The sequence below is a fragment of the Somniosus microcephalus genome, chromosome 5 (genome assembly GCF_052327205.1).
Source record: "Somniosus microcephalus isolate GS21.2 chromosome 5, FLI_Smic_1.0, whole genome shotgun sequence".
NCBI classification, from domain to species: Eukaryota; Metazoa; Chordata; class Chondrichthyes; order Squaliformes; family Somniosidae; genus Somniosus; species Somniosus microcephalus.
In genome coordinates, this window is record NC_140991.1 from 10755842 (window position 1) to 10773140 (window position 17299).

Sequence of the window (17299 nt, forward strand, 5' to 3'; positions counted from 1 at the left end):
TATCAGTCTTTGGTCGCCTGCCATCAATCCCAGCGGCTTCAGTCCCAACGGCTTCAGTCCGGACTCTTGTTTTTTTAAAGAACTTTGTTGATGTAGGAACAGGAGGAGGCCATTCAGCCCCTCGAGCCGGTTCTGCCATTCAATCAGATTGTGGCTGATCGGTATCTTCACACCATTTACCCAACTTGTTTCTGTAAACCTTAATACCCTTGCCTAACAAATATACCAATCTCAGTTTTTAAATTTTCAATTGACCCCCAGCTTTTTTTGGGGAGTGTTTCAGATTTCCACTACACTCTGTGTGAAGAAGTGCTTCCTGACATCACCCCTGGCTCTAATTTTAAGGTGATGCCCCCTTTGTTCTGGACTCCCCCCACCAGAGGAAACAGTTTCTCTCTCTCTACCCTATCGAATCCTTTAACCATCCCAAACACTTCAATCAGATCACCCCTTAATCTTCTCAACTCGAGGGGATACGTGAATCTCCCAGCGTCAGTCAGCGGTCCTGCATTTGGCCGCGCGCATGCAAACCGTAGAGCTTCCGCCGGAGAGATTGGCTCACGGCACAGACTGGGAGTCAAAGCCCGGATCGTCCTGACGTGCCGGGCACAGCCCCTCCCAGCGGGAAGCAAGCTGGAACTTGAAAAACGAAGATGAGAATGGCCGCGCGGTGCTCCTGATGAGGGAAGCATTTTACATCGAAACCTTTACCCTCGATAGCTGTGGCACCTGGGAATAACTCCCAGGCAATGCCCTTGGATTGACGGGATGTGGGTCCGTGTGATTCATTTCCACGATTCGATCGCAGCTATACCGTCAGTTACAAGGCGTTGCACCTCTCCCCACCCCCCCCCCCCCCCCAATAAAAGGAATGAGGATCTGAGGCGGGAAGGATACCGCTCCTGTTACTGGGTTTGGACACCTCTTGGTGCCTTGGCTGTGAAACACGTGAGCAGGTTTACTCCTCCAGTGACGGGTGAGATTAATTCCCCCTTCCTTCCCACCATCTTTTACCCCCCCTGCCCCCTAAAAAAAATTAAAAGACTTGTTTCAAATTTGATATCTAAAGCTGATTGAAAAATGCTCGGTGGGGGCGGGTGCCTTTTGTTCTGAACAAGTACGAAACTCTTCGGAAACATGACAATGTGACCTACAGCCCCCACCACTTACCACGTCCATGTTTAAAATGGGCAGCCACTTGTATCGGCCAGAAAGCGATAACCATGATGCGTTTGCATTAATGTCACTTTGCCGGTTGTAGCGTCTTAAAAGCTCTGTTTATTTCGGGCAGAAACAGCTGTGTTTGCACCCTAGTTCGCACCTCATTACGGTGCACCGAATGAATGCAAGAGCAGTGTCAGCCCTGGCTCAGTGGGCAGCACACTCGCCTCTGAGTCAGAAGGTTGTAGGTTCAAGTCCCACCCCAGAGACTTGAGCACAAAAATCCAGGCTGACACTCCCAGTGCAGTTGCTGAGGGAGTGCTGCCCTGTTGGAGGTGCCGTCTTTCGGATGGGACGTTAAACCGAGGCCCCGTCTGCTCTCTCGGGTGGACGTAAAAGATCCCATGGCCACTATTTGGAAGAAGAGCAGGGGAGTTATCCTCGGTGTCCTGGCCAATATTTATCCCTCAATCAACACAAAAAAAGCAGACTATCTGGGTCATTATCACACTGCTGTTTGTGGGAGCTTGCTGTGCGCAAATTGGCTGTTGCGATTCCCACATTACAACAAGCGACGACACTTCAAAAGTACTTTGGCAAGTTTTTCTTTTCTTTTCAAAGCATAATTAAATACCTGGTTAATGTGCGGTGACCGTTTTGTGTACTTAAACCCTTCTAATCCCCTCTCGGTGATGTGGGATTACAGTTCATGCTCAGCACTGACTTGCAGTTTAAATCAAGCTAGTTGCCGTCTTATCAAGGTTCTTGTTATAGAGCAGAGTGCTGTCAGAAGGCCTGCTCGTGATATCGGTCACCGCTGTATAGCGGGCGGATCCCGTTCGCTGTAAACGGTAGGGGCTGTACTCGAGTTTCGGATGGAGCTCTATTAAACCTGGGGTCGGCTGGTGCAGATTATTGTACCGCGGGGATACCTGCCGAAGGCGGAAATGAAGCCCAGAATCTGTGGCGCGAGCTGGCTGCCATTTGTAGTTATTTATTGGTCAACTTCTCTTGATACAAGAATTGGTAAATGCCAGTGGATCCGTTTAAAACAACAACAAAAATCAAAGAGAGAGAGAGAACGTGAGCTGGGAGAAGCTCCCGCCCTAGAATCCTTTCAGCCGGCGCGGCAGGTACTCGGCCAGTGGGAGGATTCGCTGGGTGGATTTGGAGAGCCGTAAGCAGCGGACCCAGTCCTGCGAGCCCAGGAGCCTCCTGGCCTGCTCCGAGTTCCGCAAAGCGGCCGAGACGGGCCTCTTGAAGCTGCGGGCGGGTTTCGAAGCCGCCGGCGGCCTGGGCACGTGGGTGAAGAGTTTGCCCGGGTCGTCGGTCTTGCTGGGCGTCGGCTGGCGGGACGGGGGGCTCGCGGAGTCGCCGGGCCTTTCCTGGGGCAAGCTGGCGCCGGGACTTATCCGCCTGGCAGGCGCCACTTTGGGTTTGACTCTGCTGGCGCTGGAGTCGCAGATGATGAGAACTTTCTTCCCCTTCGGGCTTCTCGCCGCTGGCAGGTTTCCTCCTGCAGAGAGAAAGCACTTTTGGTAACGGAAGCAGATCAGCACCCCTTTCCGTCACCTTAAGCTTAAACACTCACTCCCTCCACCACCGACGCACCGTGGCTGCAGTGTGTACCATCTACAAGATGCACTGCAGCAACTCGCCAAGGCTTCTTCGACAGCACCTCCCAAACCCGCGACCTCCACCACCTAGAAGGACAAGGGCAGCAGGCGCATGGGAACACCACCACCTCCAAGTTCCCCTCCAACTCACACATCATCCTGGCCTGGAAATATATCGGCCGTTACTTCATCGTCGCTGGGTCAAAATCCTGGGACTCCCTCCCTAACAGCACTGTGGGCGCACCTTCACCACACGGACTGCAGCGGTTCAAGGCGGCGGCTCACCGCCACCTTCTCGAGGGCAACTAGGGATGGGCAATAAATGCCGGCCTTGCCAGCGACGCCCCACCTCCCAAGGAATGAATAAAAGCAAATCTTGGCCTCTGTTGCAGAAAGGCAAGGTGATGCTGTGGCTGTTGGCTCTCTGAAGTGTTGTACCACATGTTGAAATGGTGCAGCACTTCCCCACACAGTGAGTTTGCAACCTCCGCTATTATTTGGTTGGGGGGGGAGGATCTGAACCGAGCCAGGTGTTTCTATTTTAGAGGAGATGTTCTGCACCCACCTTGCATGCTTAGCAGCAGTGTGCTGAAAAGGTGAAGGGAGCAAGTCGCTGCGTGACCTCAAACTAGGGGTGTCAGCAGCTCTCCATCCCGCTCGCTGCCCCTCTTTTATTGGTGCAATATAAATCATCTGAGCTTTCCTCCCTCGGCCCACCACCTTCCAAAGTACACCACCCTCCCCGCATTCTCCTCCTCACCTTTCAAATCGAGACTCGTCGCATCGCCTCCATCTGTCCTAGGACCTCGGAACTGAGCTCCCTACACCAGACAGGCTTTTAAACCCTACATCCCCCCCCCCCCCCCGAGCTCAGTGTCGCCCAATAAACCTCCTCCGTTTGACATTTCTGACACTATGGTATAAAACTTGAGCACATAACCCAGGCTGACATTCCAGCACAGTACTGTAGGCACTGTCTTTCGGATGAAACGTTAAATCGAAGCCCCGTCTATTACTCTGTTACGTAGTCCCTTTGTGTCGGAATTTCCACTGGTCTGGGGTACGTGTATCTCAGAATCTTACAGCACAGAAGGAGGCCATTCGGCCCATCGTGCCTATACCTGCTCTTTGTCCCACTCCCCTGCTCTTTCCCCACAGCCCTGCAGATTTTTACCCTTCAAGAATTTATCCAATTCCCTTTTGAAAGTTACTATTGAATCTGCTTCCACCGCCCTTTCAGGCAGCGCATTCCGGATCACAACAAGCCGCTGCATAAAAAAAAGAATTCTCCTCATCCTCAGGGCAGTGGGACTAATTGGAGAGCTCTTTCAGAGAGCCGGCACAGGCATGATGGGCCGAATGGCCTCTTTCTGTGCTGTTATCCTTCGATCATCTTGCCCCCTAGTTCTTTTGCCAATTATGTTATATGGGAGAAAGATCACAAAAGCTCCCTGTTAATCTGCATTTGCTACTGTTAATTACTCCACTTTAAGGTAGTAATGGTATTAGCTCATTTCCCCCCTTCCCCAGCTCTTTCTGTTGAAGGCGCTCGCTATCTTCGGGCCACAGTGTCAGGGTCTGCCCAATGACTCACCCGAGAGGCCGAGTATCTACGGGCTGTTTGTGGTGGCTGGGGAGTTTGATCCCGTCTGCACCCAATGGCCAGCTGATTGGCCTCTGTGTCACAGGGAGATCTTGACCTGGTTTCCAGCTTCAGGGATTGCTGCTGGGAAGGGCACTTAAGCCGGTACATTGTTAAACTGGCCATGAAACTGTCGGATTGTCAGGTAAAACCCATCTTGGTTCCAAAGCTCGGCTGCCCGTGTCCTAACTCGCACCCAGTCCCGTTCACCCATCACCCCCTGTGCTCACTGACCCGTGTCCTAACTCGCACCCAGTCCCGTTCACCCATCACCCCCTGTGCTCACTGCCCCGTGTCCTAACTCGCACCCAGTCCCGTTCACCCATCACCCCCTGTGCTCACTGCCCCGTGTCCTAACTCGCACCCAGTCCCGTTCACCCATCACCCCCTGTGCTCACTGCCCCGTGTCCTAACTCGCACCCAGTCCCGTTCACCCATCACCCCCTGTGCTCACTGCCCCGTATCCTAACTCGCACCCAGTCCCGTTCACCCATCGTCCCCTGTACTCACTGCCCCGTGTCCTAACTCGCACCCAGTCCCGTTCACCCATCACCCCCTGTGCTCACTGCCCCGTGTCCTAACTCGCACCCAGTCCCGTTCACCCATCACCCCCTGTGCTCACTGCCCCGTATCCTAACTCGCACCCAGTCCCGTTCACCCATCGTCCCCTGTACTCACTGCCCCGTGTCCTAACTCGCACCCAGTCCCGTTCACCCATCACCCCGTGCTCACTGCCCCGTGTCCTAACTCGCACCCAGTCCCGTTCACCCATCACCCCCTGTGCTCACTGCCCCGTGTCCTAACTCGCACCCAGTCCCGTTCACCCATCACCCCCTGTGCTCACTGCCCCGTGTCCTAACTCGCACCCAGTCCCGTTCACCCATCACCCCCTGTGCTCACTGCCCCGTATCCTAACTCGCACCCAGTCCCGTTCACCCATCGTCCCCTGTACTCACTGCCCCGTGTCCTAACTCGCACCCAGTCCCGTTCACCCATCACCCCCTGTGCTCACTGCCCCGTGTCCTAACTCGCACCCAGTCCCGTTCACCCATCACCCCCTGTGCTCACTGCCCCGTATCCTAACTCGCACCCAGTCCCGTTCACCCATCGTCCCCTGTACTCACTGCCCCGTGTCCTAACTCGCACCCAGTCCCGTTCACCCATCACCCCCTGTGCTCACTGCCCGTGTCCTAACTCACACCCAGTCCCGTTCACCCATCACCCCCTGTGCTCACTGCCCCGTGTCCTAACTCACACCCAGTCCCGTTCACCCATCACCCCGTGTGCTCACTGCCCCGTGTCCTAACTCACACCCAGTCCCGTTCACCCATCACCCCGTGTGCTCACTGCACCGTGTCCGAACTCACACCCAGTCCCGTTCACCCATCACCCCTGTGCTCGCTGACCTACATTGGCTCCCAGTCCGGCAACGCCTCGATTTTTAAAATTCTCATCTTTGTGTTCAAGCCCCTCCATGGCCCAATAAGGAGGTACTAGGACGGGTGACCTAAAGCTTGTTCAAAAAGGTTGGTTTTAAGGAGAGTCTTAAAGGAGGAGAGAGAGCCGGAGAGGAAATTCCAGAGCTTAGGGTCCAGGTGCGGAAGGCACGGCCGCCAGTAGTGCAGCAGTTAAAATCGGGCTGCGCAAGAGGCCAGTATTGGAGGAGAGCAGTGATCTCGGAGGGTTATAGGGCCAGAGGAGGTTACAGAGATAGGGAGAGGGGGTGAGGCTATGGAGGAATTTGGAACGGGAGATGAGAATTTTAGATTGGAGGAGTTGCCCTGCGGGAGCTGATGTAGGTCAGCGAGCACAGAAGGAAGCCGACTTCAGGCGAGCAGCAAGCGGAGTGAGCGAACCAGCAAACCTTTGGCAGTCGTTTCTCTGTATTGCTTCTTCTCCGAGGAGCCAGCCATGAAGACTCTGACTTTCTGGAAGCGGATGGATGCGGCGGGCAGCATCCAGGGGTGTGCAAGGATCTCACTGAGTTCAAGACGGGCTGATGGCTTCCACTGCAGCATCTTACTGATCAGGTCCTGGCAGGCTTTGGCAATGAAGGAATTAAACACGTTATAATATCAACAAATAAAATGTTTTTTGATCTCTTGCGTTAACGCTATTTGTTAATCACCAATCACTGGAAGGAGAAAGCAAAGCGGGTTGTATTAATTCAGTATAAAGCAAAGGACACCGTTCTGCCATTGTACAGGTCGTTGGTTAGACCACGTCTGGAGTACTGCGGCCAGTTTGGCCCCCTCACATGGTGGGTGATGGAGCGACCTTGGGAAAGGGTCCAGAGGAGAGCTACAAGAATGATCCCTAGCTTATCGAACCTTAGTTACTCAGATAGGCTCAAGGACCTTGGTCTACTTACTTTAGAGCAGCGTGATCTTGGAGGAGACCTGATCGAGGTCTATCGGATACTGAGAGGGCTGGATTGCATGACTATCGATAGATTATTCCAGTTCGGGGAGCCTCTGGGATGTGTTGCCTGGTGCGGTGGGCGCTGACTCGCAGCCTTCAAGAGGGAGCTGGGCGGAGATCGCATCATATAGGATTACATAGGATATACGGCCCAACCAGTCCATGCCGGCGTTTATGCTGCACTCGAGCCTCCTCCCGTCTCTCCTCATCTAACTCCATCTGCATAACCCTCTATTCTCTTCTCCCTCATATGCTTGTCTAGCCTCCCCTTAAATGCATCGATACTATTCACCTCAACCACTCCCTGTGGTAGCGAGTTCCACATTCTCACCACTCTCTGGGTAAAGAAGTTTCTCCTGAATTCCCGATTGGATTTCTTGGTGACTATCTTATATTGATGACCTCTAGTTTTGCTCTTCCCCTCTGTATCTACTCTATCAAAACCTTTCATAATTTTAAAGACCTCTATTAGGTCACCCCATAGCCTTCTCTTTTCAAGAGAAAAGAGACCCAGCCTGTTCATCCTTTCCTGAGATGTATACCCTCGCATTTCTGGTATCATCCTTGTAAATCTTTTTTGCACCTTCTCCAGTGCCTCTACATCCTTTTGAAAGTATGGCGACCAGAACTGTACGCAGTACTCTAAGTGTGGTCTAACCAAGGTTCGATACAAGTTTAGCATAACTTCACTACTTTTCAATTCAATCCCTCTAGAAATAAACCCTAGTGCTTGGTTTGCTTTTTTTTATGGCCTTGTTTACCTGTGTCGCTACTTTCAATGATTTGTGTATTTTCTGTGTGCAAATTGGCTGCCGTTTCCTACATTACAACAGTGACTACACTTCAAAAAGTACTTCATTGGTTGTAAAGCACTTTGGGATGTCCTGAGGTTGTGAAAGGCGCTGTAGAAATGCAAGTCTTTCTTTCTCTCTGTCTCTCTCTCTCCCTCTCTGTTGTGAGTACAGTAATTTGTTTCCAGCCCAGACTAGCCCTTTTTTTGCAAATCAGAGTTTCTGCTGTTGCGCCACCCCTCCACTGCTGCCAGATGCAGTGCCGCCCATGGTTACACCGAGCAGTGTTTGTTAAGCACCTTAAGTGCTTGTTCACTAAATGTTCTGGCGGATGCTTTAGGATTGACCGCTCGGTGAGGCTTTTTTTATATAAAGCGAACTCGAATGCAGCCAAGCTTCCCGAAAGCGGGTGGAGTGAAGTTCTGCTTACAAACAAGATGAACTGCCAGAGAACGCAGTGTCTGCGCACGGAGGAATATCGAACCCCCTGGGGTATTGGGCGACTGGGGAGCGCACCGACCAATCGCCCACACTCGAAGCAGCAGCCGCGGCCACATTAACATCGGGCCAGGGAGCTTCGGAGTGTAAAAATCCAACTGGTTCAGAAATGTCCTTTAGGGGAAGGAAACTCTGTGTGTGTGTCTCTCTCTCCGTCTGTCTGTCTCTCTCTCCATTTATCTCTTTCTGTCTTTCATAGAATCATAGAAATTTACAGCACGGAAGGAGGCCATTCGGCCCATCGCGTCCGCGCCGGCCGACAAAGAGCGATCCAACCTAATCCCACTTTCCAGCTCTTGGTCCGTAGTCCTGGAGGTTACGGCACTTCAAGTGCATATCCAAGTACTTTTTAAATGCGATGAGGGTTTCTGCCTCTCCCACCCTTTCAGGCAGTGAGTTCCAGACCCCCACCACCCTCTGGGTGAAAAAAGTTCTCCTCAACTCCCCTCGAATCCTCCTACCAATTACTTTAAATCTGTGCCCCCTGGTTATTGACCTCTCTGCTAAGGGAAATAGGTCCTTCCTATCCACTCTATCTAGGCCCCTCATAATTTTATACACCTCAATTAAATCTCCCCTCAGCCTCCTCTGTTCCAAGGAAAATAACCCCAGCCTCTGTGCACTTCCTGTCAACTTTTTAAATCATAAATTCTACATCCACCTTTATAATGGAAACTCCCTATGTGAACTGGTCACGTTGTAATTACAGCCTCCTGCCAGCACAGGCAGTGCAGCGCCACCACTGGGCAGAGGGTGTCATTACAGTGTGACAAGTTTACATAGACAATTTCCATTAAAAATGTGGACAAAGGAATTTATGATGGAGATAGCAAGGAGCAAATGTGTGACTTTAAAATGGGGACTGAATTATGTTCAAAAGCAAAATACTGCAGGTGCTGGAAATCTGAACTAAAAACAGAAAATGCTGGAAATACTCAGCAGGTCAGGCAGCACCTGTGGAGAGAGAAACAGAGTTAACGTTTCAGGTCGATGACCTTTCATCAAATTGAATTATATTTGTGTGCCCCGGTCCAAATATTCCCTCTAACCCCGCTTCACCTGAAGACTTGTGCTGGGAATTTCCTCGGGGCTTGTGAATGGGGTTTCTGCTAAAATTACCGCACACAATGGAGCGCGAGAATTCCCGAGGAAATTCATCCCCTTGGCCTTAACTCCCCATGGGCAATGCCATGAGGGATTGACCAGTCTGGTTAAGAATAATCAAAGGGTTTAATAAGCAGGGAGTTAGTTACCTGATGACAAGCACTCATGGAACAGAATGCCATTTTTTATCTCCACCAACAGTTTACACGGTTGAAATTCATTAAATGGAAGTTTCCCGGTCACCATGGCGTATAGAATCACACCCCTGAGGGGAGAGAGAGAAAAACACATCAACTGAACGAGCTGCAAAGGAGCAAGACGCAAACACTTATATATGGGACAGGAGGGTATTCAGCTGCCGGGCATCCAATTCTGCAGGTGAGGCAACACGGTAACAGGAAATGCAGCTATAACACACAGACTGGACACTGCCCAAAACTGACAATCCAGCTATAACACACAGACTGGACACACTGCCCAAAACTGACAATCCAGCTATAACACACAGACTGGACACACGGCCCAAAACTGACAATCCAGCTATAACACACAGACTGGACACACGGCCCAAAACTGACAATCCAGCTATAACACGCAGACTGGACACACGGCCCAAAACTGACAACCCAGCTATAACACACAGACTGGACACACGGCCCAAAACTGACAATCCAGCTATAACACACAGACTGGACACACTGCCCAAAACTGACAATCCAGCTATAACACACAGACTGGACACACTGCCCAAAACTGACAATCCAGCTATAACACACAGACTGGACACACGGCCCAAAACTGACAATCCAGCTATAACACACAGACTGGACACACTGCCCAAAACTGACAATCCAGCTATAACACGCAGACTGGACACACGGCCCAAAACTGACAATCCAGCTATAACACGCAGACTGGACACACGGCCCAAAACTGACAATCCAGCTATAACACGCAGACTGGACACACGGCCCAAAACTGACAATCCAGCTATAACACACAGACTGGACACACGGCCCAAAACTGACAATCCAGCTATAACACGCAGACTGGACACACGGCCCAAAACTGACAATCCAGCTATAACACGCAGACTGGACACACGGCCCAAAACTGACAATCCAGCTATAACACGCAGACTGGACACACGGCCCAAAACTGACAATCCAGCTATAACACGCAGACTGGACACACGGCCCAAAACTGACAATCCAGCTATAACACGCAGACTGGACACACGGCCCAAAACTGACAATCCAGCTATAACACACAGACTGGACACACGGCCCAAAACTGACAATCCAGCTATAACACGCAGACTGGACACACGGCCCAAAACTGACAATCCAGCTATAACACGCAGACTGGACACACGGCCCAAAACTGACAATCCAGCTATAACACGCAGACTGGACACACGGCCCAAAACTGACAATCCAGCTATAACACACAGACTGGACACACGGCCCAAAACTGACAATCCAGCTATAACACACAGACTGGATACACGGCCCAAAACTGACAATCCAGCTATAACACACAGACTGGATACACGGCCCAAAACTGACAATCCAGCTATAACACACAGACTGGATACACGGCCCAAAACTGACAATCCAGCTATAACACGCAGACTGGACACACGGCCCAAAACTGACAATCCAGCTATAACACGCAGACTGGATACACGGCCCAAAACTGACAATCCAGCTATAACACACAGACTGGATACACGGCCCAAAACTGACAATCCAGCTATAACACGCAGACTGGACACACGGCCCAAAACTGACAATCCAGCTATAACACACAGACTGGATACACGGCCCAAAACTGACAATCCAGCTATAACACACAGACTGGATACACGGCCCAAAACTGACAATCCAGCTATAACACGCAGACTGGACACACTGCCCAAAACTGACAATCCAGCTATAACACACAGACTGGACACACGGCCCAAAACTGACAATCCAGCTATAACACACAGACTGGACACACTGCCCAAAACTGACAATCCAGCTATAACACGCAGACTGGACACACTGCCCAAAACTGACAATCCAGCTATAACACACAGACTGGACACACGGCCCAAAACTGACAATCCAGCTATAACACGCAGACTGGACACACTGCCCAAAACTGACAATCCAGCTATAACACGCAGACTGGACACACGGCCCAAAACTGACAATCCAGCTATAACACACAGACTGGATACACGGCCCAAAACTGACAATCCAGCTATAACACGCAGACTGGATACACGGCCCAAAACTGACAATCCAGCTATAACACACAGACTGGATACACGGCCCAAAACTGACAATCCAGCTATAACACACAGACTGGACACACGGCCCAAAACTGACAATCCAGCTATAACACACAGACTGGACACACGGCCCAAAACTGACAATCCAGCTATAACACACAGACTGGATACACGGCCCAAAACTGACAATCCAGCTATAACACGCAGACTGGATACACGGCCCAAAACTGACAATCCAGCTATAACACACAGACTGGATACACGGCCCAAAACTGACAATCCAGCTATAACACGCAGACTGGATACACGGCCCAAAACTGACAATCCAGCTATAACACGCAGACTGGATACACGGCCCAAAACTGACAATCCAGCTATAACACGCAGACTGGATACACGGCCCAAAACTGACAATCCAGCTATAACACGCAGACTGGATACACGGCCCAAAACTGACAATCCAGCTATAACACGCAGACTGGATACACGGCCCAAAACTGACAATCCAGCTATAACACGCAGACTGGACACACTGCCCAAAACTGACAATCCAGCTATAACACACAGACTGGACACACGGCCCAAAACTGACAATCCAGCTATAACACGCAGACTGGACACACGGCCCAAAACTGACAATCCAGCTATAACACACAGACTGGACACACTGCCCAAAACTGACAATCCAGCTATAACACGCAGACTGGACACACTGCCCAAAACTGACAATCCAGCTATAACATGCAGACTGGACACACTGCCCAAAACTGACAATCCAGCTATAACACACAGACTGGACACACGGCCCAAAACTGACAATCCAGCTATAACACACAGACTGGATACACGGCCCAAAACTGACAATCCAGCTATAACACACAGACTGGATACACGGCCCAAAACTGACAATCCAGCTATAACACACAGACTGGATACACGGCCCAAAACTGACAATCCAGCTATAACACGCAGACTGGACACACTGCCCAAAACTGACAATCCAGCTATAACACACAGACTGGACACACGGCCCAAAACTGACAATCCAGCTATAACACGCAGACTGGACACACTGCCCAAAACTGACAATCCAGCTATAACACGCAGACTGGACACACTGCCCAAAACTGACAATCCAGCTATAACACACAGACTGGATACACGGCCCAAAACTGACAATCCAGCTATAACACGCATAACCACTACCACCCCCTCCATCTACAAGGCACAAGTCAGGAGTGTGATGGAATACTCTCCACTTGCCTGGATGAGTGCAGCTCCAACAACACTCAAGAAGCTCGACACCATTCAGGACAAAGCAGCCCGCTTGATTGGCACCCCATCCACCACCTTAAACATTCACTCCCTCCACCACCGGCGCACTGTGGCTGCAGTGTGTACCATCTACAAGATGCACTGCAGCAACTCGCCAAAGCTCCTTCAACAGCACCTTCCAAACCCGCGACCTCCACCACTTAGAAGGACAAGGGCAGCAGACGCATGGGAACATCACCACCTACAAGTTCCCCTCCAAGCCACACACCATCCTGACTTGGACCTGTATCGCCGTTCCTTCACTGTCGCTGGGCCAAAATCCTGCAACTCCCTTCCTAACAGCATTGTGGGTATACCTACACCATATGGACTGCAGCGGTTCAAGAAAGCGGCTCACCACCATCTTCTCAAGGGCAATTAGGGATGGGCACTAAATGCAGGCCTAGCCAGCCAGCGATGCCCACATCCCATCAATGAATAAAAAATATATTTTTTTAAATATGCAATGCAGAAACGAGAAACTTTGCCTTCAGACTTTGGAGCAGGTGGGGTGAGAGTGAGTGAGAGAGAGAGAGTGAGGACAGTGGAGCGTTCGGGATTAATGACTAATTATGTCGGGATGTGTCTTTGCTGCTCTTACATGCTCCATATGTCGGCGTGTTCCCCTTTGTACCTCTGGCCTTGGAGGATCTCGGGTGCTGTGTATGGCATCGACCCGCAGAAGGTGGTCATCAGCCCGTTCCTCCTGCACTTGGTGGCCAATCCGAAATCTGAGGGAGGAACCGCAATACCGTTAACGACAGAAGCAGCACCGTCCGGGGGGAGGGGGTTACTGGCAGAGGGAGGAACCCCAGTAATGGCATCCTCACGGCAGGCACAACACAGTTTGTACATAGGATTATATAGGATATACGGCACAGAAACAGGCCATTCGGCCCAACCAGTCCATGCCGGCGTCTATGCTCCACTCGAGCTTCCTCCCGTCTTTCCTTGTCTAGCCTCACCTTAAATGTATCTGTACTATTCGCTTCAACCACTCCCTGTGGCAGCGAGTTCCACATTCTCACCACTCTCTGGGTAAAGAAGTTTCTCCTGAATTCCCTATTGGATTTCTTGGTGACTATCTTGTATTGATGGCCTCTAGTTATGCTCTTCCCCACAAGTGGAAACATTCTCTCTGTATCCACTCTATCAAAACCTTTCATAATTTTAAAGACCTCTATTAGGTCACCCCATAGCCTTTTTTCAAGAGAAAAGAGACCCAGCCTGTTCATCCTTTCCTGATATGTATACCCTCACATTTCTGGTATCATCCTTGTGAATCTTCTCTGCACCCTCTCCAGTGCCTCTATATCCTTTTTATAATATGGCGACCAGAACTGTACGCAGTACTCTAAGTGTGGTCTAACCAAGGTTCGATACAAGTTTAACATAACTTCCCGACCTTTCAATTCTATCCCTCTAGAAATAAACCCTAGTGCTTGGTTTGCTTTTTTTATGGCCTTGTTAACCTGTGTTGCTACTTTTAGTGATTTGTGTATTTGTACACCGAGATCCCTTTGTTCCTCTCCCCCACCCAGACTCGCACCCTCCAAGTGATAAGTGACCTCCCTATTATTCCTACCAAAATGTAATACCTCACATTTATCTGTGTTGAATTTCATTTGTCAATTATTTGCCCATTCTGCAAGTTTATTAAGGTCTTCCTGTAATTTGTTGCAGTCCTCCTCAGTATTAACTATCCCCCCAATTTGGTGTCATCCGCAAATTTAGAAATTGTGTTTTTGATTCCCAAGTCTAAATTGTTAATATAAATTGTGAACAACAGCGGTCCCAGCACTGATCCTTGTGGAACACCACTGCCCACCTTCTGCCACACTGAATAGCTACCCTTTACCCCGACTCTCTGCTTTCTGACTTGAAGCCAGCTAGCTATCCATTCTGCTACTTCTCCCCTGACTCTGCATTCTCTGGCCTTATTCGTTAGTCTATTATGTGGAACCGCATCAAAGGCCTTTTGAAAATCTAGATAAATTACATTTACTGCATTACCCTTGTCTACTCTCTCTGTTACCTCTTCAAAAAATTCAATGAGGTTGGTCAAGCAAGACTTTCCCTTTTGAAATCCATGCTAACGATTCATTATTATATTTTTGGCTTCTAGATGTTCTTCTATTTTCTCCTTTAGTAGGGATTCCATTATTTTTCCTACCACTGATGTTAAGCTGACTGGTCTATAATTCCCTGGACATGTTCTATCTCCCTTCTTAAATATAGGTATTAGGTTAGCTATCTGCCAGTCCTGGAGAAACTTAGAAACATAGAAAAATAGGAGCAGGAGTCGGCCATTCAGCCCTTTGAGCCTGCTCCGCCATTCAATATGATTATGGCTGATCCTCTCTCTCAATACCATATTCCCGCTCTCTCCCCAGACCCCTTGATGCCTTTTGCGTCTAGAAATCTATCTATCTCCTTCTTAAATATATTCAGTGACTTGGCCTCCACAGCCTTCTGTGGTAGAGAATTCCACAGGTTCACCACCCTCTGAGTGAAGAAATTTCTCCTCATCTCAGTCCTAAATGTCCTACCCCAGTACGCCCAGTAAGAGTTAATAGGGGTTAAATTTAACTTGGGCGGGGTCGATTGGCCACCTGTTATACATGCCCACCCTCCCCTCCTCCCGATTTTACACTCCGTTGCCCTCAATGGGGACCCATCCACTGCCAGCCCGCCTTGTGCGCACGCCCAAGTAGAATTTCACCCCCAATCATTTCCAAAAAGGCTTCCTATATCCCGTTCACCCACCACCTCTGTGCTCGCTGACCTACATTGGCTCCCGGTCCGGCAATGCCTCGATTTAAAAATTCTCATCCTTGTGTTCAAATCCCTCCATGGCCTCGCCCCTCCCTATCTCTGTAACCTCCTCCAGCCCCAACAACACCCCGAGATCTCTGCACTCCTCCAATTCTGGCCTCATGAGCATCCTCGATTTTAATCGCTCTACCATTGGTGGTCAGACCTTCAGCTGTCCAGGCCCTGAGCTCTGGAATTCCCTCCCTAAAGCCTTCCTTCCACTCTCCTTTAAGACACTTCTTAAAACCTTTGACCAAGTTTTTGGTCACCTGTCCTACTGTCTCCTTACATGGCTCAGTGTCTGATTTTGTTTGGCTGTGTGGTTGATAATGAAGAAGAAAGCTGCAGACTGCAGGAAGATATCAATGGACTGGTCAGGTGGGCAGAACAGTGGCAAATGGAATTCAATCTGGAGAAGTGTGAGGTAATGCATTTGGGGAGGGCTAACAAGGCAAGTGAATACACAATGGGGCAGTAATTCCTCCCCAAACGCGTGAGTACGGAAGGGGTACTCAGGCGTCTGGCCGGAGGAAATGCCGGTTTTCAGCATGCACAGCGCATGCGCTGAAAACCAGCATTTCCTCTCCTCTAACCCAAGAGGTGAAGAGGCTAGCGCGTGCGCTGTAGGGGGCGGCGCGTGCGTCTTGGATTTCCTCTGTTTTGGGGGATTTGCACATGTCTAAAGGCCTCCGGTCTTTACGCTTGTAAAAAGCACACGTAAGTATTTATTTTTACAGGTAAGTGGTGTTTTATTGCAGTTTAGAATTTTTTTCCCACAGTTTTATTATTTTAAAGAATCTACAATAAGGTAAGTTTAGTTTTAGACCCTTTTTATTAAAAATTTATTTTTTCAAAAAAAAAATTATTGATTAATTTTTTTGTTAAACTTATTTATACTTAATTTAATGATTGGGATGTTTTTTAAATTTTTATTTAAAGTTTAAATAGTGTTTTGGGCCCCCGTAGTTTTCATGAGTTTGACAGTTCTTACTCTCAAACTCATGAATGAACCTTCCCCTCCCCTGATTGGTTGTACAGTGCTCACCTGATCCCAGCCGGCACATCGCACTAACTACGCCGCTGGATCAGGTAAGCACTGCGCGCTGACATCTGAACCGGGCCTGTGACAGGAAATGCAAGCAGGCCCGGGCTTCAGATGTCAGCGCGCAGGGTGAGTGCAGATCGGGGGCTTGCACCCGCGGCAAGCCCCCGACACCAAGTTCTGGGCCATTAAATGGTGGGATACTGGGAAGAGTAGAGGAATAGAGGGACCTTGGAGTGCATGTCCACAGATCCCTGAAGGCAGCAGGCCAGGTAGATAATGTGGTTAAGAAGGTATAAAACACGAGTTAGGTCTCAGCTAGAGTATTGCATACAGTTCTGGACACCACATTACAGGAAAGATGTGATTGCACTAGAGAGGGTACAGAGGAGATTTACGAGGATGTTGCCTGGGCTGGGGAATTTTAGCTATGAGGAAAGACTGGATAGGCTGGGGTTGTTTTCTTTGGAACAGAGGAGGCTGAGGGGAGACTTAATTGAGGTGTAAACTGCCACAGTACCGAAACGGCTTTCATCAAAGTCACAAATTACATCCTTTGTGACTGCGACAAAGGTAAACTTTCCGTCCTCGTCCTTCGTCAATTGTCTGCAGTGC

General features: G+C 49.9%; 1 protein-coding gene across 2 annotated transcripts in view; it reads right to left on the reverse strand.

The window, feature by feature from the left end:
- Nucleotides 1-2134: 2134 nt before the first annotated feature.
- Nucleotides 2135-17299, reverse strand: part of LOC147116880 (testis-specific serine/threonine-protein kinase 5-like) — a 38783-nt gene continuing 23618 nt past the window's right edge. For both annotated transcript variants that reach the window (XM_085987316.1, XM_085987317.1), the window contains exons 5-8: nt 13430-13559; nt 9383-9498; nt 6284-6460; nt 2135-2677 (exon numbers count right to left, since the gene is read on the reverse strand). In XM_085987316.1, coding sequence (XP_085843442.1) covers nt 2268-2677; nt 6284-6460; nt 9383-9498; nt 13430-13559 — 833 coding nt within the window. In that variant the 3' untranslated portion in view covers nt 2135-2267. The remainder of the gene's footprint in view (nt 2678-6283; nt 6461-9382; nt 9499-13429; nt 13560-17299) is intronic.